Source organism: Salmo trutta, chromosome 31 (assembly GCF_901001165.1).
Source record: "Salmo trutta chromosome 31, fSalTru1.1, whole genome shotgun sequence".
Lineage (NCBI taxonomy): Eukaryota > Metazoa > Chordata > Actinopteri > Salmoniformes > Salmonidae > Salmo > Salmo trutta.
In genome coordinates, this window is record NC_042987.1 from 30518293 (window position 1) to 30544030 (window position 25738).

Sequence of the window (25738 nt, forward strand, 5' to 3'; positions counted from 1 at the left end):
GTTAGTGAGGGAAATATAAGTCTCCAGCTTCAGTGATTTTTGCAATTCGTTCCAGTCATTGGCAGCAAACTGGAAGGAAAGGCGGCCAAAGTACGTGTTGGCTTTGGGGATGACCAGTGAGATATACCTGCAGGAGCACGTGCTACGGGTGGGTGTTGTTATCGTGACCAGTGAGCTGAGAGAAGGTGGAGCTTTACCTAGCATCGACTTATAGATGACCTGGAGCCAGTGGGTTTGGCGACGAATATGTAGCGAGGGCCAGCCAACGAGAGCATACAGGTCGCAGTGGTGGGTGTTATAGGGGGCTTTGGTAACAAAACGGATGGCACTGTAATAGACTGCATCCAGTTTGCTGAGTAGCGTATTGGAAGCTATTTTGTAAATAACATCGCCGAAGTCGAGGATCGGTAGGATAGTCCGTTTTATGAGGGTATGTTTGGCGGCGTGAGTGAAGGAGGCTTTGTTGCGAAATAGGATGCCAATTGTAGATTTTATTTTGGATTGGAGATGATGCTGCAACATTGAGAGCATCCTGACTGGTTGCATCACTGCCTGGTATGGCAATTGCTCGGCCTCTGACCGCAAAGCACTACAGAGGGTAGTGCGTATGGCCCAGTACATTACTGGGGCTAAGCTGCCTGCCATCCAGGACCTCTACACCAGGCGGTGTCAGAGGAAGGCCCTAAAAATTGTCAAAGTGTTCTCTCTACTACCGCATGGCAAGCGGTACCGGAGTGCCAAGTCTAGGACAAAAAGGCTTCTCAACAGTTTTTACCCCCAAGCCATAAGACTCCTGAACAGGTAATCAAATGGCTACCCGGACTATTTGCATTGTGTGCCCCCCCAACCCCTCTTTTTACGCTGCTGCTACATTCTGTTTATCTTATATGCATAGTCACTTTAACTGTACACTCATGTACACACTACCTCAATTGGGCCGACCAACCACTGCTCCCGCACATTGGCTAACCGGGCTATCTGCATTGTGTCCCGTCACCCCCTCTTTTACGCTACTGCTACTCTCTGTTCATCATATATGCATAGTCACTTTAACCATATCTACATGTACATACTACCTCAATCAGCCTGACTAACCGGTGTCTGTATGTAGCCTCGCTCCTTTTATAGCCTCGCTACTGTATACAGCCTGTCTTTTCACTGTTGTTTTATTTCTTTACTTACCTATTGTTCACCTAATACCTTTTTTGCACTATTGGTTAGTAAGTAAGCATTTCACTGTAAGGTTTACACCTGTTGTATTCAGCGCACGTGACAAATAAACTTTGATTTGATTTAATATGAGTCTGGAAGGAGAGTTTACAGTCTACCCAGACACCTAGGTATTTGTAGTTGTCCACATTCTAAGTTAGAACCACCCAGAGTAGTAATGCTAGTCGGGCGGGCGGGTGCGGGCAGCGAACGGTTGAAAAGCATGCATTTGGTTTTACTAGCGTTTAAGAGCAGTTGGAAGCCACGGAAGGAGTGTTGCATGGCATCAAAGCACGTTTGGAGGTTAATAATAAACAGTTTTCCTTTTTGTTGGGAAGCTACATGTACATCACCCCTGTTGTGGATAGTTTGACTTTGGTGGGGCAAGGCAACAGTCTTGATGGAATGAAATGTGAAAGGATGGAATGAAATAAGGAAGGATGGATGAAAGAATGGATTGATGGACGGATGTGTGCAATAGGTGGTTCTCTGTCACAGGCTTGGGTCGTGTCCGTGTCTCTCTGCACTCTCAGGTAAGGGGCACCGTTCTGTTGTTCCAGGTTTGGTTTAAGTTTTCTGGAAGACCTGTTTTGCACACTGCTCCACATGCTCTCAGCTCCTGCAGAGAGAACAGATTTTTTAGAAATCCTTTTGATTAATTATTGATTTGTTCGTGTAGGAAGCGAAAAATAACCCCCTTATCACCATTAATTGAGGTAAACAGCTGTAAAAACGTATTTAAAAAAAAACTGTAAATCGATCTCCTCTATGGAGAATAACCATAGTCAAAGCACTTGTACTTGTACTTGCAGTTCTATTTCTAACCATCAGAGGCCGCGATTGTTCAGTGTTTCGGGGATTAGTGACTCCAGTGAGCCACTCCGCTGATGAATAATTTCATGGCCAATGATTGCGAACATCTGTTAGAATCACTTTGACTAAATAATATGGCAGTCAGATGCCTTTTACCACAGGATGTTGGTGGAACCTTAATTGGGGAGGATGGGCATGTGGTAATGGCTAGTGCGGAATAAGTGGAAAGATATCAACAACATCATATACTTGGTTTCCATGGTTCCCATGTGTTCGATGCAATTCCATTCGCCCTGTTCCAGCCATTATTATGAGCCGTTCTCCCCTCAGCAGCCTCCACTGCCTTTTACTCAGCTTTGATGACAATAATCATATAGCAATGAAAATCCGCAATGACAAGGTAGTCATACGGTAGTCATTGTAGAGGTCAGTGTTGTTTTTTAATCTTTGCTATTTATCTATAGCCACATCTATATATATATATGTTTTAAATCACCTGATCTGAGATTTGTTGTGACAAAAAGTTAAATCAGGAACTGAGGAAGTAGACTTGCATTCAAATGACATGAATAGACTCTCTTACCAGATTAAGCATATCTCCCTCCACCCAATGGGTCCAGCCTCGGCCCTCCTTCTCTCCCTTCTGAACACACACCAGCTTGTCCCCCTCCCATGAGATAGTGGTCTACGGGAGGAAAGGAGAGACACCATTATGCATTCTACTGTCAGTTAGGAGCATGACCCACACATCAACACACACATAGCATGCACTACCATATGTAGAACAACTTACAGGGAGAACATACACTGAGTGTACAAAACATTAGTAACATCTGCTCTTTCCATGACATAGACTGACCAGGTGAAATCTATGATCCCTTATTGATGTCACTTGTTGGGGTTTTCATGCTCAACAGTTTCCCGTGTGTATCAAGAATGGTCCACCACCCAAAAGACATCCAGCCAACTTGGAACAACTGTGGGAAACATTGGAGTCAACGTGGACCAGCATCGCCTTCCACATCTTGTAGAATCTATGCCCAACGAATTGAGACTGTTCTGAGGGCAGAAGGGGGTGGAACTCAATATTAGGAAGGTGTTCCTAATGTTCTGTACATTCAGTGTATACAGACAGAAACATGCAACCACACTTCTCAGCAGAGTAAAATAACTTTTCATATATTGTTCAGAGTACAGGAGCAAATAATATGCCAAAGGACTTGAATGAGATCAGAATGTGAGGAAAGGCTGTTCTGACATCTATTTTTGTATTTATATTTATTATGGATCCCCATTAGCTGCTGCACTCTTCCTGCGGTCCAGCAAAATTAAGGCAGTTTGTACAATTTTAAAACATTACAATACATTCACAACACACTGTGTGCCCTCAGGACCCTACTCCACCACTACCACAGATCTACAGTACTAAATCCATGTGTATGTATAGTGTGTGTGTGTGTGTGTGTGTGTGTGTGTGTGTGTGTGTGTGTGTGTGTATGCATGTGTCTGTGCCAACGTTTGTGTTGCTTCACAGTCCCCGCTGTTCCAGAAGGTATTTTTTGTATCTGTTTTTAAATCAAATGTGGAATAGAGCTCCATGTAGTCATGGCTCTATGTAGTACTGTGCGCCTCCCATAGTCTGTTCTGGACTTGGGGACTGTGAAGAGACCTCTTGTGGCATGTCTTGTGGGGTATGCATGGGTATCTGAGCTGTGTACCAGTAGCTTAGACAGACAGACAGACTAGGTGCCTTCAAAATGTCAATACCTTTCAAAAATAAAAGCATTGGTGAAGTCAATCTCTCCTCTACTTTCAGCCAGGAGAGATTGACATGCATATTATTAATATTAGCTCTCTGTGTACATCCAAGGGCCAGCCGTGCTGTCATGTTCTAAGCCAATTGCAATTTTCCTAAGTCCTTTTTTGTGGCACCTGAACACATGACTGAACAGTAGTGAAGGTGCGACAAAACTAGGGCCTGTAGGACCTGCCTTGTTAATAGTGTTGTTAAGAAGGCAGAGCATCGCTTTATTATAGACAGACTTCTCCCCATCTTAGCTACTACTGCATCAATATGTTTTGACCATGACATTTTACAATCTAGGGTTACTCCAAGCAGTTTAGTCATCTCAACTTGCTCAATTTCCACATTATTTACTACAAGATTTAATTGAGGTTTAGGGTTTAGTGAGTGTTTTGTTCCAAATACAATGCTTTTAGTTTTAGAAATATTTAGGGCTAACTTATTCCTTGCCACCCACTCTGAAACTAACTGCAGCTCTTTGTTGAGTGTTGCAGTCATTTCAGTCACTGTAGTAGCTGACATGTATAGTGTTGAGTCATCTGCATACATAGAAACTCTGGCTTTACTCAAAGTCAGTGGCATGTCGTTAGTAAAAACTGAAAAAAGCAAGGGGCCTAAACAGCTACCCTGGGGAATTCCTGATTCTAACTGGATTATATTTGATAGGCTTCCATTAAAGAACACCCTCTGTGTTCTGTTAGACAAGTAACTCTTTATCCACATTATAGCAGGGGGTGTAAAGCCATAACACATACGTTTTTCCAGTAGCAGACTATGATCAATAATGTCAAAAGCTGCACTGAAGTCTAACAAGACAGCCCCCCCAATCATTTTATCATCAATTTCTCTCAGCCAATCATCAGTCATTTGTGTAAGTGCTGTGCTTGTTGAGTGTCCTTCCCGATAAGCATGCTGAAATTATGTTGTCAATTTGTTTATTGTAAAATAGCATTGTATCTGGTCAAACACAATTTTTTCAAGAAGTTTACTAAGGGTTGGGAACAGGCTGATTGGTCGGCTATTTGAGCCAGTAAAGGGGGCTTTTCTATTCTTGGGTAGCGGAATGACTTTAGCTTCCCTCCAGGCCTGAGGGCACATGCTCTCTAGTAGGCTTAAATTGAAGATATGGCAAATAGAAGTGGCAATATCGTCTGCTAATACCCTCAGTAATTTTCCACCTAGAGTGTCAGACCTATAGTGGCTTGCGAAAGTATTCACCCACCTTGGCATTTTTTCTATTTTGTTGTCTTACAACCTGGAATGAAAATGTATTTTTGGGGGATTTGTATCATTTGATTTACACAATATGCCTACCACTTTGAAGATGCTAAATATAATTTATTGTGAAACAGACAAGAAATGACACAAAAAAACATAACCGTGCATAACTATTCACCCCCCCAAAGTCAACACTTTGTAGAGCCACCTTTTGCAGCAATTCCAGCTGCACGTCTCTTGGGGTATGTCTCTATAAGCTTGGCACGTCTAGCCACTGGGATATTTGCCCATTCTTCAAGGCAAAACTGCTCTAGCTCCTTCAAGTTGGATGGGTTCCACTGGTGTACAGCAATCGTTAAGTCATACCACAGATTATCAATTGGATTTAGGTCTGGGCTTTGACTTGGCCATTCCAAGATATTTAAATGTTTCACCTTAAATCACTCAAGTGTTGCTTTATCAGTATAATTATGGTCATTGTCCTGCTGGAAGGCGAATCTCCATCCCAGTCTCAAATCTATGGAAGACTGAAACAGGTTTCCCTCAAGAATTTCCCTGTATTTAGCGCCATCAATCATTCCTTCAATTCTGACCAGTTTCCCAGTCCCTGCTGATGAAAAACATCCCCATAGCATGATGCTGCCACCACCAAGATTCACTGTGGGGATGGTATTCTCGGGGTGATGAGAGGTGTTGGGTTTGCGCCAGACATAGCGTTTTCCTTGATGGCCAAAAAGCTACATTTTTGTCTAATCTAACCAGAGTACCTTCTTCCATATGTTTGGGGAGTTTCCCACATGCCTTTTGGCGAATACCAAAAGCCATTTGCCAAAAGGTTATTGCTTATTTTTTCTTTAAGCAACGGCTTTTTTTTCTGGCCAATCTTCCGTAGAGCCCAGCTCTGTGGAGTGTACGGCTTAAAGTGGTCCTATTGACAAAGCTCCGCTGTGGAGCTTTGCTGCTCCTTCAGGGTTATATTTGGTCTCTTTGTTGCCTCTCTGATTAATGCCCTCCTTGCCTGGTCCATGAGTTTTGGTGGGCGACCCTCTCTTGGCAGGTTTGTTGTGGTGCCATATTCTTTCAAATTTTTTATAATGGATTTAGTGATGCTCTGTGGGATGTTCAAAGTTTTGGATATTTTTTTTATAACCCAACCCTGATATGTACTTCTCCACAACTTTGTCCCTAACCTGTTTGGAGAGCTCCTTGGTCTTCATGGTGCCGCATGCTTGGTGGTGCCCCTTGCTTAGTGGTGTTGCAGACTCTGGGGCCTTTCGGAACAGGTGTATATATACTGAGATCATGTGACACTTAATAAAGTTCACCCGTTTGCAATCTAACTAATTATGTGACTTCTGAAGGTAATTGATTGCACCAGATCTTATTTAGGGGCTTAATAGCAAAGGGGGTGAATACATATACACGCACCACTTTTCCTTTTTTATTATTTATTTTTTTTGGAAATAAGTAATTTTTTTCATTTCAATATTTCGTGTATGTCCATTACATGAAATCCAAATAAAAATATATTTAAATGACAGGTTATAATGTAACAAAATAAGAAAAATGCCAAGGGGGATGAATACTTTTGCAAGGCACTGTATATGGGACTCACTCGCCCTCAGAGAGGGAGAGTAGTCAAGGATTTTGATATGACCACCCATCAGCATTTTCAAAACACTACACCAAGCCAGTTCATATTCATTTCAACAGGATAATGACTATATATATATATATATATACATACATACATACACACACACACACACACACAATACTGACCAGATACTATACACACTAGCTCTTTCATGACATAAACAAGTCAGGAGTTAATTGTAAATAGTCATAAAGGTATAGTAAAGTCTTTATCAATTGGACTCACAAATCGTAAGGTACAACATTATATAGTTGGCCCATTGGTCAATAACAGATTACGTTATTTAATTCCCCGATGGTACTCGCAGCACCACACAAGGGGATGGCTTATGGGCTTGAAAAGAAATCAGTCTAAATCGGCTTACAAGGGCAGATCTTTTTGGGGGAGAAAAATATGCAGATCCTGATCAGTTCAGAGAAGAAATGTAATCAGAGGAAAAATGTAATCATACAGGTTTGTCTCTGAGCTACTAACTAACCTTCTCGCCTTGCTCTTGTCCTCTATTGCCTGATTTTATTAGGCCGACCCAAACCTTACTGTGCTGGCTTGGATATTTTCTTTTCACATTGTCCTCTTCAGTAGTTCCAGCAACTATGATGAATACGTAACCTGGCCAGCTCAGTACAGCTTGGTTTAGCACGGCTCTGATCGGCTCAGTAGTGCGAAAAGCCCTTAGAGTATGTCTTCTCTACCTTTGTTGCTGATTCCATCTACTGCTTCCCCCTTAGTCTCAAGTATGGTTCTCTGTGGCTCAGTTGGTTGAACAATTGCGCTCGCACCTGTGAGGGTTGTGGCTTCGATTTCCAGGGCCACCCATATGGAAAATGTATGTACGCATGACTTTAAGTCGCTTTGGATAAAAGCATCTGCTAAATGGAATATGTTATTATATTAACTCAAGGCCCCTTGTGTTCACAGTGGTACCTCAATCAAGTATAAGGACACATAAGGACTGCCATCACACTAGAGCAGGGTTTTGGCAAAAAACAAAATGTGCACCCCTTGTGGTCCCCAGGACCGAGTTTGATAAACGCTGCACTAGAGGGAATATGATTGATCAAATCACTACTGTGTTCTCCTTGTTCGGCATCTCTCTCCAGTCTCCAGAAATACATTTTTATAGCCTTTGAAAGCCAAAAACTAGTCTACACTGAATGTGTGATGGAAATGTTGTCAACTCACCATGCATTTTCTGTCATCCACCCCTGAGAGATCTTCCTCAAACTCCTTGCCAACATGGACATCCATGTTGTAGTTCTTAAAGGTACTGAGGGTCTTGATGACAACGTGGTCACCATCGTGACTGATGTCTTTGTCGGGCTTCAACAAGGTGGCAATTTTCCTAATGGCAACATTTACATCTGTGTGTTAGGTCACCAAGGAAAGAAGAGAGAGAAAATAGATCAACACAAGAGGAGCAGGAAGGCTACATTCATCTATAGCCTAACGTCACACTCATTCTCCCATAACCTGTTTCTGTAGCCTATAGGCTTTAACTGGATCCAACTCCCGGAAATCTTTTTTGGATACTTTGTAAATATGAGGCCCTTTCGAAACCATTATTTTAAGTGACACAACAATTGTCAGTATCTACACCTGTGCTCCAATAAGAACACTTTCAAACTACTAAATGTTATAACCCTATACTATTCTGATTATTTAGAGACATATAATGTTCGCTAGGTCTATAGTTATGATTTTGATTGATGGCTAGAGATCAACCCATGGCGCAGTGGTCCAGCAGGTATCCTTGCGCATCATCCATTTTGACTGAAGTTTGAATCCCCGTCATTAAGCGCAAACCATCCACTAAAGACTATGGGACAACTCACCGAGGGCTTTCAAGTACTCTTCGAAGTTGTCATTAGAGATCATTTTCCAATACCCATTCAGGTCAACTGGCATATTGTCTGTGTGTTTCTAGTGTCCTTACTTCCAGTGAAAGGGTAAAGGAGATACGATATCGCTGTTTACTTGAACTCGAATGCTGCTGTCCATACCTCCAATTTTAAACATAACCCCTTAAATCTGATTACTTACTAGTTTTCATTTTTTTCCTACAACATTTTGAGCCTCCCTCCACCGCTGATCTGTCGACTCACCCCCATGCATCCCTGCGCCAAACCGCGCATTTGACACAAGGGCACATAGTCTATCAATTAAACCTTGTCCCCAGCCCATGAGACCAGGCTGGGAACGACATTATATATAAATTATACCACAGTATTGTTCAATACCCGTTTCTGATTGGCTAGAAGAGCATTCTAGAATGGACACCTTTCAATATGCGCCTACAGATGCAGACCATACTTGCTACAAAGTTACAAAAAGCAAAACTAACAACTAAACAAACTGAGATGGGATACATTGTAAACGCAGGCCCAACGATGAAAAAACCTAGCTAGCTAGGCATTGATTGGTTTTTCAGCATCTAACGTGGTGAGTGATAAACATGCATTTCTCTGGTCCCTACTGTTGCAGTCATGACGGAAGAGGCGCTCTGCTGTCAAATCCTCCCACATGTTTCTAGTTTGACCAGCTGTTTTCAGCAACTTAAAAAAAAAAATCGGCAGATTTGCTAGCAACAAACTACACTGCTCAAAAAAATAAAGGGAACACTAAAATAACACATCCTAGATCTGAATGAATGAAATAATCGTATTAAATACTTTTTTCTTTACATAGTTGAATGTGCTGACAACAAAATCACACAAAAATAATCAATTGAAATCCAATTTATCAACCCATGGAGGTCTGGATTTGGAGTCACACTCAAAATTAAAGTGGAAAACCACACTACAGGCTGATCCAACTTTGATGTAATGTCCTTAAAACAAGTCAAAATGAGGCTCAGTAGTGTGTGTGGCCTCCACGTGCCTGTATGACCTCCCTACAACGCCTGGGCATGCTCCTGATGAGGTGGCGGATGGTCTCCTGAGGGATCTCCTCCCAGACCTGGACTAAAGCATCCGCCAACTCCTGGACAGTCTGTGGTGCAACATGGCGTTGGTGGATGGAGTGAGACATGATGTCCCAGATGTGCTCAATTGGATTCAGGTCTGGGGAACGGGTGGGCCAGTCCATAGCATCAATGCCTTCCTCTTGCAGGAACTGCTGACACACTCCAGCCACATGAGGTCTAGCATTGTCTTGCATTAGGAGGAACCCAGGGCCAACCGCACCAGCATATGGTCTCACAAGGGTCTGAGGATCTCATCTCGGTACCTAATGGCAGTCAGGCTACCTCTGGCGAGCACATGGAGGGCTGTGCGGCCCCCCCAAAGAAATTCCACCCCACACCATGACTGACCCACCGCCAAACCGGTCATGCTGGAGGATGTTGCAGGCAGCAGAACGTTCACCACGGCGTCTCCAGACTGTCACGTCTGTCACATGTGCTCAGTGTGAACCTGCTTTCATCTGTGAAGAGCACAGGGCGCCAGTGGCGAATTTGCCAATCTTGGTGTTCTCTGGCAAATGCCAAACGTCCTGCACGGTGTTGGGCTGTAAGCACAATCCCCACCTGTGGACGTCGGGCCCTCATACCACCCTCATGGAGTCTGTTTCTGACCGTTTTGAGCAGACACATGCACATCTGTGGCCTGCTGGAGGTCATTTTGCAGGGCTCTGGCAGTGCTCCTCCTGCTCCTCCTTGCACAAAGGCGGAGGTAGCGGTCCTGCTGCTGGGTTGTTGCCCTCCTACGGCCTCCTCCATGTCTCCTGATGTACTGGCCTGTCTCCTGGTAGCGCCTCCATGCTCTGGACACTACGCTGACAGACACAGCAAACCTTCTTGCCACAGCTCGCATTGATGTGCCATTGATTTCACAGAAGTGTGATTGACTTGGAGTTACATTGTGTTGTTTAAGTGTTCCTTTTATTTTTTTGAGCAGTATATTTAGCTAGTTAACTAGCCTAGTGTTTGATATGCAATGCGATCCCCAGTCTCGACTGGCCTGAGGATAAAGGCAAAATCGGGCATTATCAGCGCATTGTTATGGATTTATCCAAATGAACGTCAATAGAAAACAGATACTTGTTGTTATTCTGGCGGGAGAGGTCGTGACTGTTAGCCGTAGCTAGCTGGCTATCTAGCAAGCAAGGGTTAAGGGACAGGTCGCAATTTACTAGGGGGAGGGGTGGTCCAAAATAGGGGAGGGTTGTCAAACCTATTTTTTTGCTTTGCGGAGGGTTGTGTGTTTTTTTTATTGGGCACATGGGAGGGTAGTGCATTTTTCCCCTGGTTAACATTTGCTCTTTTGCAGGTTTTACAATATAATTTTCATCCCAGCCACATTTCCTCAGCTGCTTGCACCTCCCCTATATCAAGGTGTTTGCATGCACCTCCCCTATATCAAGGTGTTTGCATGCACCTCCCCTATATCAAGGTGTTTGCATGCACCTCCCCTATATCAAGGTGTTTGCATGCACCTCCCCTATATCAAGGTGTTTGCATGCACCTCCCCTATATCAAGGTGTTTGCATGCACCTCCCCTATATCAAGGTGTTTGCATGCACCTCCCCTATATCAAGGTGTTTGCATGCACCTCCCCTATATCAAGGTGTTTGCATGCACCTCCCCTATATCAAGGTGTTTGCATGCACCTCCCCTATATCAAGGTGTTTGCATGCACCTCCCCTATATCAAGGTGTTTTGGTACTTCCCTTATGCACTACACTTTTCCATGTGCCAACTTTTATTATAAACTGGGTGGTTCGATTCCTGAATGCTGATTGGCTGAAAGCTGGGGTATATCAGACCATATACCACTGGTATGACAAAACATTTATTTTGACTCTTCTAATAATGTTGGTAACCATGGGGGTTAGCTTGGGGGTTAAGGCTAAGGGCTGTATCCAGGCACTCCGCATTGTGTCGTGTTTAAGAACAGCCCTTAAATCAAATCAAATGTATTTCTAAAGCCCTTTTTACATCAGCAGATGTCACAAAGTGCTTATACAGAAACCCTGCCTATAACCCTAAAGGGCAAGCAATGCAGATGTAGAAGCACTGTGTCTAGGAATAACTCCCTAGAAAGGAGGAACCAAACCTAGAGAGGAACCAGGCTCTGAGGAGTGGCCAGTCCTCTTCTTGCTGTGCTGGGTGGAGGTTATAAGAGTACATGGCCATTAAGGCCAGATTCTTCTTCAAGAGCTGTGGTATATTGGCCATATAAATTCGTAAACTCAATCTTCTGTCTGGACAATTGTTCCTTTATGATCTAGTCAGGTCTTTACAATACATTTTAATATGAATAGACAAGAACAGATAGGAATAGCTGATAGGCAGTGGACAGGCCAGGTGCTTCATTGCGCATGAAAGAACAGTGAGGACATGAAACACTATCCTGAAAAGCGATCCTTCCTATATAGTAGCTTACAACACCACAACGCAATGAGTAATTGCATTATTGTTTTCAAGTGAGTACAAAATTATACTCTAGGCTGAAGTGAAAATGTCATTTGAGTAAAGATGCAAAAGCCCTGTAATTTTAATGTTTAATTCCATTTGGATCAGTTGTGGTCTACTCTCAACAGTTTATAAGGTCTAGAAAGACACAGTAGCAGGCCAGTCTGGCTGTAATTTTACTTCTGATACTGAATGCGCTGTCTGTATCAGATAATCATTCTCCCAAGTCCTCCTAAAATAATGTGGCCACATACGCTTTCCTGAATAACTGGGCCTGCCAGGAGCATAACACTCACACTGCCTCCTCTCCAACCCGAGCCGCTATTCCAAAATATGTATCAATTCATTTTTAAAATGTATTACATTTTATATGTGGCATAAATACAACCAGTCACAATGCTTTAATCTGATTCGTCTCCTATAGGCATGCACACGTTCATCCAAAATATCATTCCAGCATCCTGAAAATGGCTTGGCATTAACCAGGTTTCCATCCAAACTTTTTATGGATCAGTTTTGCCTATTAGATCATAATAAATACAATTCCATTCCGCGTTCAACAGGAAGTCCCCCTTGTTGAACGCGGAACGAGGGAGAGCTTGGTTTGTTGTTTTGGAAGGTTTGTTGTTTTGAAAGTGTATTAGAACATTTCTTAGTAGCAAGCTAACTTTTTAGTTTGGTTCCCGCGACGCAGTTGGCATCAGTTTCTGGGATAGCTACTCTCTGTCCAGTGATCCTGCTGACCAAGGCCGGGTCTGAGGAGCTATTTGGCATTTTCCTGAAGGGTTGAACGCAGCCCGCGACGCGGTTATGCGGCTGCGACCGCGGATTGTCCCGGGTTTGTGGCTGTCTAGATCCCTGCTGGTTGTTGTTTTCAATCTTCCCTGTGACCTGCCCTGTCTGGAACTGCGAGGAGTAACAGCCTAACATACGTTACTAGCTACCATGACAAAGACCAAAGCTGGTGGGAGTACCGTTGAGGACAGTGATGTCTCTATCTCAGGTGAAGGATATTTTAAACTAACAAATACCAGGCTGGGCACATTTGCTATACCTACATGAAACATGTTGTGACAAAACCATCAGTAGGCCTAGAGTTGAAAATGTAATGGAAACCCATTGCTTTGGATTTTTTATTCGGTACATGTGAATTTAAGCTCAAAACTTGTTTTTATGTGCACTACGCACAGACTTTTATTTGCAACAAGTGAATGATAGAAAACACAACTCTGATGGGACAGTGCACCAGGGTTTCCCTTAGCCTGTGGAAAATACAATAAATAGAATTGTAGCAGGCCAAATTGTTCTGGAGAGGCTGTCTATCATAGCCTACGTCCCAAATTCGCGGTTCAGAACCATTCTCTCACGCATTGTGCGCACATGAGCCTGCTGCTTAGGAGAGACGGAGCGAGAGAGGAGCCTTGGCCTAGGCCACTGTTGACTGTGAAGATAGATGCCTCTTTCATTGAAGTAAAACAAAAGTTAGAGGAAGAAGAGTACACCTATAGTGAAAAGCCTAAAAGGGGAATTTAAAATAAGTTTTAATATTGTAGTGGAAGATGAGAAGAACATTGGCATGGCCAAATGCAGGCTACTGTGGCAACTCCCTATTCAGGTAGGATGCAATTTTGAAACAATTTTGAAACTTAATTTATTAGAACCCAGTTTTTTTTTAATATGCAAAACCTGTTTTGTTTAATTCATTTTCATTGGCTAAATTACTTTATAACTGTCTTTTTAATTGTGTGCTCCGTATTCAGTTTAAGCTAGGTTATAAGTAGGTCTGTATATGATATATATGATTATATTTCTGTAATTTGTGTATGGTACGCACTTGCCTTTGTTGGTAATTGCTGCAATAAGGTTTAAACCAGTTCACAATTGTTGTATTTCATTCAGTTGAGCCATTTTCTTAAGTCAAATTAAGTTCCAACTGTAATGTTGTGTTTGCTGCAATATAATGGCCTGCTCTTACTTTATATTCCCTGTAAACAATGACTTGACTTTTGATATTACAGGTTTGGTGTGGTTATTATTAAGCTTTAGCTACTGCAAGCCTATGATATGAAGGCAGTGTGCACCGTTGCTCCAACTGACTCGGACAGATGAACTTGAGGTGAGGAAGAATATTTCAGGCCTACCAGTGATGAAACATGCAGGGAGAGTGAGCTCCTCTGTGGTGGTCGGTGAACCCACAACCTTCTGGCCCATAGACCTGCGTGGCATCGACTGTGCCACAAAAGCATGCTGAAGTGTCAAAGTCTATATCCACGTTTAGAAACACAGGGTTGCTACATTTGTTATTTGTGGGCGTAAACATTATTGAAAATATTTTTTACGTTGCGGCGGGGGGTGAATTATTTAATGTTTTTATGACACCATGAATTATACAACTCTGCTAATTTGATTAGGCCTAGCCGTGTTTTAAGCTGACCAACCACTGTCTTGACATGCATTTGCCCAGTGGCCATATAAAACGGTGCTAGGTGTACGCCTATCGGTAACATAAACCATGTTTCCATTCACAGTTTTTATGCGAGTAAAGTCATACTGTAAAATAAATAATGACAGCCGTGATGGAAACAGAACGTTTCGGTACAATTTTATGAATACCGACAAATAGTTTGTTCGTTTGACATGGTGAGTGTTATCTTTTTGTATCCGCAAAATTAATTGCACAAGGAATGTGGAGGAAATGCCTTTATGTGCAAATAGTGATAGTGATATCATCATCATCATATCCAAGTAAACTTGGAGTGGTGTGTGGTCCTCCCACTACGACTCGAGAAAGCAATGCAGTTTATTAGGCTACAGTTATGATGAGCTTTACAGGGTGTTGAAAGTGCACGGTGATGAGCTTGATGCTCATTTCCAATAAATATCGAGGATCTTATTCTGGTGTCATGATGATCGATGCTTGACTGCCTTTTGACAAATAAAAAATATTCTCGCTCTTATCCATAATAATCCAATCATGTAGACTAGCCAACCAGCACTGTATCTGCGGGCTGTATCTGCGGACTGTATCTGCGGGCTGTATCTGCGGGCTGTATCTGCAGGCTGTTGGGGGTGATGATGTCATCTCTTCCAAAACAGATTACATGTCAGCAATAGTTTAGGAGCATCCTAAACTAGTCTAGTTTACTACAATCCACCGCATCAATCACAATTCTCATCTGGTCTCTCTAGTCATCTGCACTGCTGCACAAATGTCTTTGCTGTTACATCAAGTTTTTCAACACTAACAAATGTGTATAAATCTGCTTATTAAAAAGGCAACCACTGATGGCAAAACATTGTGCGTGTGGTGTGCCACATATCCAACTGAGATGACAGAAGTGAAATAGTTATGGGCCACATGGCCTGTCCTTGCACAGTCAGTAGATGTATCTGCTATTGGCACATTATATGCTTCCATCAATGAAGGCCAATGGCAGTCTCTCAGTCAGTCATCCAGAGTTTTCACAGGCATCTCTGTCTGCTTGGTAAGCGGCCTCAATAGCACATCCTTATTCTTCAGCTCACTATCCCCGGTATAGAGGTTGTGCTGGTGGATATACTTGATGACAGAATCTGGGAGGAGGTACTTGACGCTGAGGCCTCGTCTCAGGGCTCGCCGGATCTCCGTGGCGCTGGTCTCGTTGCGGACCCACTCACGCACCAGGATGATGTTTCGCCAATGGCGTGAAAGTGTCTCCGACTCGTGCACGGCGCGCTCAGGCTCCAGGCCCCCCCGGCTGACACAGACCAGGCCGAAGAGGCCTGCCACCTCCTCCACGTGGTCGTCCAGCCACAGGCCTGGCACCTTGAAGGTGTCCAGGAAGTCAGCTCCGCACAGCAGCTTCAGCCTGGGAGAGGAGCCTGAGAGAGGGCCAAGAAAAGGAAGAGTTGGTGAATGGCGGCCTTTACACTGATGTCTCCCCTGGTCTCCACCCAAGAGAGATTTGGATGTGGCCATCATGTTGAAGTAAACATGAAAGCCATGGTTTTAATTGGTTTGCTGAGAGTTAATTATTCATTTGTTTTGCTGATTTCTTTATTTCTACTGCGGTAAATCATGTAATCCATCCCTCACTAGAATGAGCCATTTTCTTCATAAATATAGGTGTTAACCAGATGTGACCCCATGCCAGATGATCACCAACACAGTACGACGTAACTGAGCATTCGGATTACATCCCTAAATCCATTTCATTCAATATTGTATTTTCCTTGGCACAAACCTTCCGAGGCGCGCGTGGACAAAAGCTAATGATCTTTATCTGCGTTCGCTAGCACCGCAGTGTAATAACAGTGCACACGTTAAGCACAGGCACACTATATGGGATTGTGAAAATCCATTACCCTTCTTTGTGTAAGAGCTTGTTTTAAAAAAGTGACAGGACATGAATTTTGGGATTTGGAGTCATGATTTGTGCAGATAAACCATGGTAACCTGTATGTATTGACAGCGTGCTGACCAAACTCTGGAATGACAGACAGTTCATGAGTAGATCAGTCTCATGATTAAACTGACAATAAATAAACCATTTAATATAAAAGTTTAGTTTGTCATGAGAACTACAGATTTCAGTCTTAACCTGGAACTACATACACCACACATGGAACTCATTAACTCATTTCAATTAGTTAATGAATTTCATGTGTGGTATTTCAATTAGTTAATGAATTTCATGTGTGATATTTCAATTAGTTAATGAATTTCATGTGTGGTATTTCAATTAGTTAATGAATTTCATGTGTGGTATTTCAATTAGTTAATGAATTTCATGTGTGATATTTCAATTAGTTAATGAATTTCATGTGTGATATTTCAATTAGTTAATGAATTTCATGTGTGGTATTTCAATTAGTTAATGAATTTCATGTGTGGTTTACGTAGTTCCAGGTCAGGCCGAAAGCTGCTCATGACTACCTAAACTTCTAGAGCTCTGCCTCCATTTTGGCCAGGTTTACGAAGCGTTTGCACTTGTTTAAAAAGGGGGGGAAAAATAGGCATTGGTTTACCATTTATGTTTTATTCCCTGGTACACTTCAACATCATGTCTAACAATCATCTTTGGAGAGAAGGTGCACTCTTGGATTAGGGAATTTCTGATATTCTTTCTGATATATCCACCAGCCTTTGATAGGAATGGTGTGCGCGTGTGTCTGGCTCCATTTACACGATCTTCCCTGGTCCATCCTGAAATCTTCATAATGATCTGCTCATGCCACACCAACCCCCCTCATCCTCTAAACATCATTAGCTTTAATGAACATGCTGCTTCCATAGAGCTGATTTCATAGAGCTGAATGTGTAAAGGGGATAAAGGATTACTTAGTTGGCTTAAGAGGAAAAAACAGATCCTATACATATTTCAACCTAAATAAGATTCAAACTAGGGTATTAACGAGTGAGTAAAGGACGCCAGTGCCAATGTGGAGGTTTATAATTAATAGAGGATGATTGCTGTTTATTATCTATGCATAGTCACTTCACCCCTACCTACATGTACAAATTACCTCCACTAACCAGTGCCCCCGCACATTGACTCGGTACCCCCTGTATATAGCCTTGTTATTGTATTGTGTTACTTTTTATTATTCTTTTTACTTTATAAATATTTTCTGAACTCTTTCTTGAACTGCATTGTTGGTTAAGGGCTTGAAAGTAAGCATTTCTCAGTAAGGTATACACCTGTTGTATTGGGTGCATGTGACTAATACAATTTGATTTGATTTGCAGCTCAGTTGGTGCCGGAAGAGAGAGGCCCAGTTGCATTTCAGTCCACTTCCCATAAAAGTCCCATAAAACAGAATTGTGTTGAGTGTTGAAGGACAGTTTCAACTGTTGTTAAATACGTCTCATGTGGTTGTTCAAGTGTGAGTACAGCTAATTTGATTTGTTCTTTCAACTACTTTTATAGTTGATTGATAACTTCAAAATAGTACTTGGATCACCATGGGCCCACAAAAGGACAGGTAAAGAGCAGCACGCGGCTCCAGAGCCACACGTTGCAGACCCCTGACCTATCCAATCCTTTTAGATCTTTGAACATAAAAGGAGAAGGTGCTAGAATGGGCCCATGCTACAGAGTGCAAGGTCAGGGAGGGTCTTACTTGTGAGATGATGGGAGTTTGTGGTTGGACCACTGTCCTTCCCTGTGCCCTCTTGGTACTGCTTCAGTATCCGACCATAATGGTACCTGCCAGCAGGACAACGCAAAGGGAGAAACAAACAAACATATGACAAACGCAAAGAAAACCAATGAAGGAATATGCTGTTGAGAGCAAAAGCCTCTTACAGATGTTCTAGAAGATTTGTGTTTTGGGTTACGTGATCCCATAGGTTTCAACAGCCCTGCTCCAATGTGGACAACAGGCCACTTCATGGCTTTAATCAGCTGCCCTTGTTGCACAAACGCAGCTTAAGAGTGCAGACAGCTCGCTCGACAAGGGGATTTGTCAGAGCAGAGGGGACAAGGAGAGGGTTGTATAATGCATCACAAGTGGGAACAGCACTTCAGCTGCGTGTGCATTTATGTTTGTGTGTGTGGGTGTGTGTGTTTATGTTCGCATGGGTGCACATAGTCGTTGAGTACATATAACTAAATGCATGCCATGTTTATGTGTAACCCTAAATGAAAGGTTGCTGGTCCATTTATGTGACTTGTAAATCAAATCAATAGTGAGTGCCATTGTGGGAGATAAACACTCAATATCCCACACATGTAAAGTGGAGGTAACTTTCTGTATGTATAGTTTCAACTGGTTGATCAATATCAAATGCAACTGTGTCCCACATCCACTTAATCACTATGGCAACATGTTACAATAGCAACAAACTCAGCCAGCAGCGAGGGATCTGACTCCAGTAAAGACCCAGACCTGGCATGGGCCCCATGTTGCCGCAATATCCCTGGAACCTCTGGCATCGCAGCCTTAAATCTGAGGTGGTTTCTGGCACAAAGAACATTTGGCATGGAGCAGCAACAGAGGGGATTTATACCCAGGGAGCTCTATTGCCTTCCTATTGTGAACAGGCTTGTGGTGCGGGAAGAGGAGATTTTATGGAGCGCTAACGGCTAATGAAGAGCTAAAGAATGAGGGCTGGGAAGTACAACATGGAAGGACATAAACCAAGGCTCCGGACCAGTGTACACCTGGTATTACAATGTTATTGGATGTTGTTCATATTCAGTAGAATTGGATGTTTATGGACAGGTGTAGAATAGAGTACATGCATTGTGATCGGATCTGATGGACCACAACAGTCATGAAAATGTAGTTGTAACGGTCCTCAGATGAAGTGGGAAATTCTGATCATGAACGTGGACAGTTGAGGCATGATGTGACACATCATGTTGGGAGACATTTTAATACAGGGTGTGGATGCAAACTAAGCCCTTAATGAGATTGTCTAAATCATTTGTGATAGGATTATCAAAGTTATTTTTAATGTCAGGTCTAGACGGGATCTGTCTGGCTGAAAAGGAGGATGAAGCTCTGACTGGCAGATTCAATTAAGTCTTTCTGCATGCTGAGATGCTTTACAAAGGCAATTAGACATTTTTACAACATGATATTATTTCATGAATAAAGTGGAGCTGAATTGAAGGATTTTGTAAGTAAAACCCTATTATTGGAAATCAAAAACGTCCAGTAAAAGATACCATGGTTAGTTTAAGGTATTGACCACTTGTAAACACTAATGTTTGAGGTGGAATCCTGACCTATCAGATCTTAGATACAAGCTCTGTATCATATTGTGTTATTTTGAACAAAAACACTTAAAGTTATGAAAGGGTTACACTCAGCGGCTAACTTGCATAGTGACGACTATGGTGCACATGACCAGTGGCATCACAAGGCAATGCTGATTCCACAAAATCTCTAACAACATACATTTTTTTGCATACTGTAGTTCACTGCTCATCAAAGCGGTAATAAACTTCTCAAAACGTTTCTTCAGAGAGAAGCCATTTTGGGACTGTGATATTCTAGTAGTTATAAATTAGTTTATAGGTTGAAACTGTGAAAATGTGTGACTCCACACCTCATTGTGATCACTGTCTCTGTCCAGTCGGGCTGCTGGCTCTCCCAATCGTCAACGGAGACCCAGTCTGAACTCTGCAGTGCCAGCCTTGCCATAGCGATGCGGTGCTTGGCCAACACCAGGCCCTGCTTGCCATAGCCGTCACTCACCGGAGACACAATCCCGCCCACCACCTGGAACTGACCTGAAAGGGGGTAAATCATTGGTTGATGAGACTCTTGATCCTCCCCACTCTCTGACATTGGGCAGATTGGATTATACTGAACGGGCAAAAGCGGTGACTGAGGAGCGCCCTTCTCAAATCTAACAGTAATCTGCGCTGCTCGGTCATGTTGTCAACAAGGAAGCATGGTGCATCATCCAGAAACATACAACATATCTTTTCCATAAAAATATGTTTAAAAATGTTAAGATAGTTTTCATTGAGAAGGCAGCTAAAGCGTTTTTATCTAAAGCAATCACGTTTGCGTGTGAAAACAGAATCCTACTCATTACTCGACGTGCTTAATTTACGTCACTTTTGTTTTGAGCTGTATTCACCGTGGGTTTTGAACGGGGCACCTGGCTCACGCCCAGGAGGCAGCCCGGTTCCAGAATGAATGCAATGAACTTTCACCCGGTGCAAAACACGTCTAATTGAATCCCCTCAATGCTATATTGTCTTCCTTATTGCACCAGAAAGGGCTACGACCGATCACAAGGCTATGGGATTAAGGCCAAGTCTACAACATGGGAAAATATAACAAAGCTTTAGTCACCACGCAATATAATACTATACAGCTTATTCTGTACAATGCATTCTCACAGGTCAGCTGACATCTTATGCCCCCAGGGTCCTTTGGAAAATAAGAACATTATTTATTCCAACTGAAGTGCAGTACTGTTTATTTGGTCTGTATACATAGACTGAATGTGTAGGCTCATGTCAAGGCACAAGGTGTAAAGTAGTGTGCAAGGAAGGCACAGCTCTATCTGCACAGATGACTATTGGTACTTAACCACAATGTAAATGCTCCTGAAAGCTTCACAGAAACCCTTGGGGGACTTCTACCTTCCACTGTCCCGTGATCACACTGACGAAATAAACAGACAGGTGCATAATACAAGTCTAGGAGGCAACACGAACATAGCAAATTAATATAGGGTCTCTATGGTGCACGACCTGTCTGGTGCAGGTGATCCCTGGCCAGCTCGAACAGCCGCATGTGCTGGTTGGTGATGGGGTTGAAGGAGCCGCAGGCCAGGAGGACCAGCGGAATGCGGGCAGACATCTTTGTTCCCTCAAACCATGGTCATCCCCACAGAACACTGAAAAACAGCAGAACACAGGATTAGAGATGAATGGGAAATGTATTCAATAATACCAGCAATGCTGATAATATACTGTAGCAATGCCTGAATAAATGGAATACTTGATGCAGATTATCTCTCATAGGTGGTCAAAGTACTAAAGGGCTTAAATTGACATTAAGGAGGTTTACCAGTGTGGTCAAAATTTGAGGTATGAATCATGGTAACTATGATGTGATATTTGGTTTATTGAGGAAGTAGCTATATAGAATTTAGTGTGAATTTAGTAGCTATATAGAATTGAGTGTGACCAGTGGTGGAAAAAGTACACAATTGTCATACTTGGGTAAAAGTAAAAGATACCTTAATAGAAAATAACTCAAGTAAAAGTCACCTTGTAAAATACTACTTGAGTAAAAAGTATTTCGTTTTAAATATACTTAAGTATCAAAAGTAAATGTCATTGATAAAATATACTTAAGTATCAAAAGTAAATGTAATTGATAAAATATACTTAAGTATCAAAAGCAAAAGTATAACTCATTTCCATTTACTTATATTAAGCAAACCAGACACCACCATTATCTTTTTTACAGATAGCCAGGGGCACACTCCAACAGACATCATTTACAAATGAAGCATTTGTGTTTGTTTAATGAGTCCGCCAGATCAGAGGCAGAAGGGATGACCATGGATGTGCTCTTGATAAGTGCGGGAATTTGACTATTTTCCTGTCCTACATTCAAAAAGTACTTTTGGGTCTTGGGGAAAATGTGTGGAGTAAAAAGTACAATATTTTCGTCAGGAATGTAGTGAAGTAAAAATATAAATAGTAAAGTACAGATACCCCAAAAAACTACTTATGTAGTACTTCAAAGTATTTGTACTTAAGTACTTTACACCACTGAGTGTGACATAGCAACATACAAGGTACAACATTTTCCAACGAAAACTACGGAACGCGTCACAAAACATTGACGAGGCACTTCCAGGTAGTCTCGCCAGGCTACACCGGAGACCCCTCACGTACAACTTCTATGATCGTTTTTAATTTGTTCTAATTTAAACTGCACATGCAGGAAAACACGACTGGTTATTCAGCTACAATAGCAGTCGAAACTATTTTCAACATCAAGCTAGACTTTTCTTGCTACACTAGCTAGTAGCTACCTAGTCCGTTATGCCCCGTCCGCGTTATATAAAGGGTAGTTGGCAGTATTTATCAGCGGCTACAGGTGATTTGACATTGATAGCGTGCTAGCTAGCAGTAACCAGGCTAGCTATAATACACACATCGAATGTCTTACTATGATTATGCTATCTTATATAATACAAACAAAATGACATTCATTAAAACGTTTTAACTCCAATGGTAGCTACAACCAATAACATCGTTACCTTTTCCCACTTGTTCTACTTTGTTTGCGTAAGGTTCATGTGTTACACTTTTTGTCTTCCCCAGCTTGGAACAACGTTGTATAAAGGTTCTGTAGCGGTATGGTATGATAGTGACAACTAGTGGCAAAAATGCAGAAGGAACACAAGTTGTTTGAGATCTGCGTTCTTCACATGAAACTGAATGCCAAAGTTCTACACATCAAGGAAGTAAAAATGTGTTTGTGTCTGTTCAAACAGCTGTTTCCTCATGATTTGGTTGGGTCTAATTGTGTTGCTGTCCTGGGGCTCTGTGGGGTCTGTTTGTGTTTGTGAACATAGCCCCAGGACCAGCTTGCTTAGGGGATTCTTCTCCAGATTCATCTCTCTGTAGGTGATGGCTTTGTTATAGAAGGTTTGGGAATCACTTCCTTTTAGGTGGTTGTAGAATTTAACGGCTCTTTTCTGGATTTTGATAATTAGTGGGTATCGGTCTAATTCTGCTATGCATGCATTATTTGGTGTTCTACTTTGTACACAGAGGATATTTTTGCATAAATCTGCATGCAGAGGCTCAATTTGGTGTTTGTCCCATTTTGTGAATTCTTGATTGGTGAGCGGGCCCCAGACCTCACAACCAATGGGTTCTATAACTGATTTAAGTATTTTTAGCCAGATCCTAATTGGTATTTCAAATTTGATGTTCCTTTTGATGGCATAGAATGCCCTTCTTGCCTTGTCTCTCAGATCATTCACAGCTTTGTGGAAGTTACCTGTGGCGCTGATGTTTAGGCCAAGGTATGTATAGTTTTTTGTGTGCTCTAGGGCAACGGTGTCTAGATGGAATTTGTATTTGTGGTCCTGGCGACTGGACCTTTTTTGGAACACCATTATTTTAGTCTTACTGAGATTTACTGTCAGGGCCCAGGTCTGTCAGAATCTGTGCAGAAGATCTAGGTGCTGCTGTAGGGCCTCCTTGGTTGGTAACAGAAGCACCAGATCATCAGCATACAGTAGACATTTGACTTCAGATTGTAGTAGGTTGAGGCCAGGTGCTGCAGACTTTTCTAGTGCTCTCGCCAATTCATTGATATATATGTTGAAGAGAGTGGGGCTTAAGATGCATCCATGTCTCACCCCACGGCCCTGTGGGGAGAAATGTGTGTTTTTTGCCTATTTTAACCGCACATTTGTTTTTTGTGTACATGGATTTTATAATGTCGTATGTTTTTCCCCCAACACCACTTTCTATCAATTTGTACAGCAGACCCTCAAACCAAATTGAGTCAAAGGCTTTTTTGAAATCAACAAAGCATGAGAAGACTTTGCCTTTGTTTTGGTTTGTTTGTTTGTCAATTAGGGTGTGCAGGGTGAATATGTGGTCTGTCATACGATAATTTGGTAAAAAGCCAATTTGACATTTGCTCAGTACATTGTTTTCACTGAGGAAATGTACGAGTCTGCTGTTAATGATAATGCAGAGGATTTTCCCAAGGTTGCTGTTGATGCATATCCCAAGTTAGTTATTGGGGTCAAATTTGTCTCCACTTTTGTGGATTGGGGTGATCAGTCCTTGGTTCCAAATATTGGGGAAGATGCCAGAACTAAGGATGATGTTAAAGAGTTTTAGTATAGTCAATTTGAATTTGTTGTCTGTATATTTTAGCATTTCATTGAGGATACCATCAATACCACAGGCCTTTTTGGGTTGGAGGGTTTATATTTTGTCCTGTAGTTCATTCAAGGCAATTGGAGAATCCAGTGGGTTCTGGTAGTCTTTAATAGTTGATTCCAAGATTTGTATTTGATAATGTATATGTTTTTGCTGTTTGTTCTTTGTTATAGAGCCAAAAAGATTGAAGAAATGGTTTACCCATACATCTCCATTTTGGATAGATAATTATTCGTGTTGATGTTTGTTTAGTGCTTTCCAATTTCCTCAGAAGTGGTTAGAGTCTATGGATTCTTCAATTACATTGAGCTGATTTCTGACGTGTTGTTCCTTCTTTTTCCGTAGTGTATTTCTGTATTGTTTTGGTGATTCACCATAGTGAAGGCGTAGGCTCAGGTTTTCCGGGTCCCTATGTTTTAAGTTGGACAGGTTTCTCAGTTTCTTTCTTAGAATTTTGCATTCTTCGTCAAAACATTTGTCATTGTTGTTAATTTTCTTTGGTTTTCTATTTGAGATTTTGAGATTTGATAGGGAAGCTGAGAGGTCAAATGTACTGTTAAGATTTTCTACTGTCAAGTTTACACCTTCACTATTACAGTGGAACGTTTTGTCCAGGAAGTTGTCTAAAAGGTATTGAATTTGTTGTTGCCTAATTGTTTTTTGGTAGGTTTCCAAACTACATTCCTTCCATCTATAGCGTTTCTTAATATTACCCAGTTCCTTTGGCTTTGATGCCTCATGATTGAGTATTGCTCTGTTCAAGTAGAATGTGATTTTGCTATGGTCTGATTTTGCTATGGTCATTGGGTTGACTGTGAACGCTCTGAGAGACTCTGGGTTGAGGTCAGTGATAAAGTATTCTACAGTACTACAGCCAAGAGATGAGCTATAAGTTACCTACCATAGGAGTCCCCTCGAAGCCTACCATTGACTATGTACATACCCAGCGTGCAACAGAGCTGCAGGAGTTGTGACCCTTTTTTGTTGGTTATGTTGTCATAGTTGTGCTTAGGGGGGCATATGGGGGAGGGAATGCTGTCACCTCCAGGAAGGTGTTTGTCTCCCTGTGTGCCGAGAGTGTCAGGTTCTTGTCCGGTTTTGGCATTTAGGGGCCACAGACTAGTACATGTTCCTGGGTCTGGAAATGATTGATTTCCCCCTCCAGGATGGAGAAGCTGTCTTCATTAAAGTATGGGGATTCTAGTGGGGGGATATAGGTAGCACACAGGAGGACATTTTTCTCTTTTAAGATC

The 25738-nt window shown here is 42.1% G+C and overlaps 1 protein-coding gene across 3 annotated transcripts; it reads right to left on the bottom strand.

Annotated features, from left to right (window-relative positions):
- Positions 1-1446: 1446 nt before the first annotated feature.
- LOC115169934 (nicotinamide/nicotinic acid mononucleotide adenylyltransferase 3) lies at positions 1447-22941 on the bottom strand. Of its 3 annotated transcripts, XM_029726078.1 has the most exons (7): positions 22838-22941; positions 21312-21457; positions 20150-20333; positions 18214-18299; positions 7884-8062; positions 2606-2707; positions 1447-1828 (listed from the first exon to the last, which is right to left on the bottom strand). In XM_029726078.1, the coding sequence occupies exons 2-7, from the start codon at positions 21418-21420 to the stop codon at positions 1739-1741; spliced, it is 750 nt and encodes a 249-aa protein (XP_029581938.1). In that variant the 5' UTR covers positions 21421-21457; positions 22838-22941; the 3' UTR covers positions 1447-1738. The 3 variants fall into 3 exon arrangements, with proteins under 3 accessions (XP_029581938.1, XP_029581939.1, XP_029581937.1); XM_029726079.1 differs by lacking the exon at positions 2606-2707 and having other exon boundaries at positions 1449-1828; XM_029726077.1 differs by lacking the exons at positions 1447-1828; positions 2606-2707; positions 7884-8062 and adding an exon at positions 13277-15972 and having other exon boundaries at positions 22838-22940.
- Between the last annotated feature and the right edge of the window lie 2797 nt (positions 22942-25738).

Coding starts and splice junctions, on each gene's coding strand:
- LOC115169934 (XM_029726077.1), bottom strand. CDS start 21,420: ATGTCTGCCCGCATTCCGCTGGTCCTCCTGGCCTGCGGCTCCTTCAAC. Junction 20,334..21,311: donor GGATCACCTGCACCAGACAG/GTCGTGCACCAT, acceptor ACCCCCTTTCAG/GTCAGTTCCAGGTGGTGGGC. Junction 15,973..18,213: donor AAACTCCCATCATCTCACAA/GTAAGACCCTCC, acceptor GCCCTCTCTCAG/GCTCCTCTCCCAGGCTGAAG.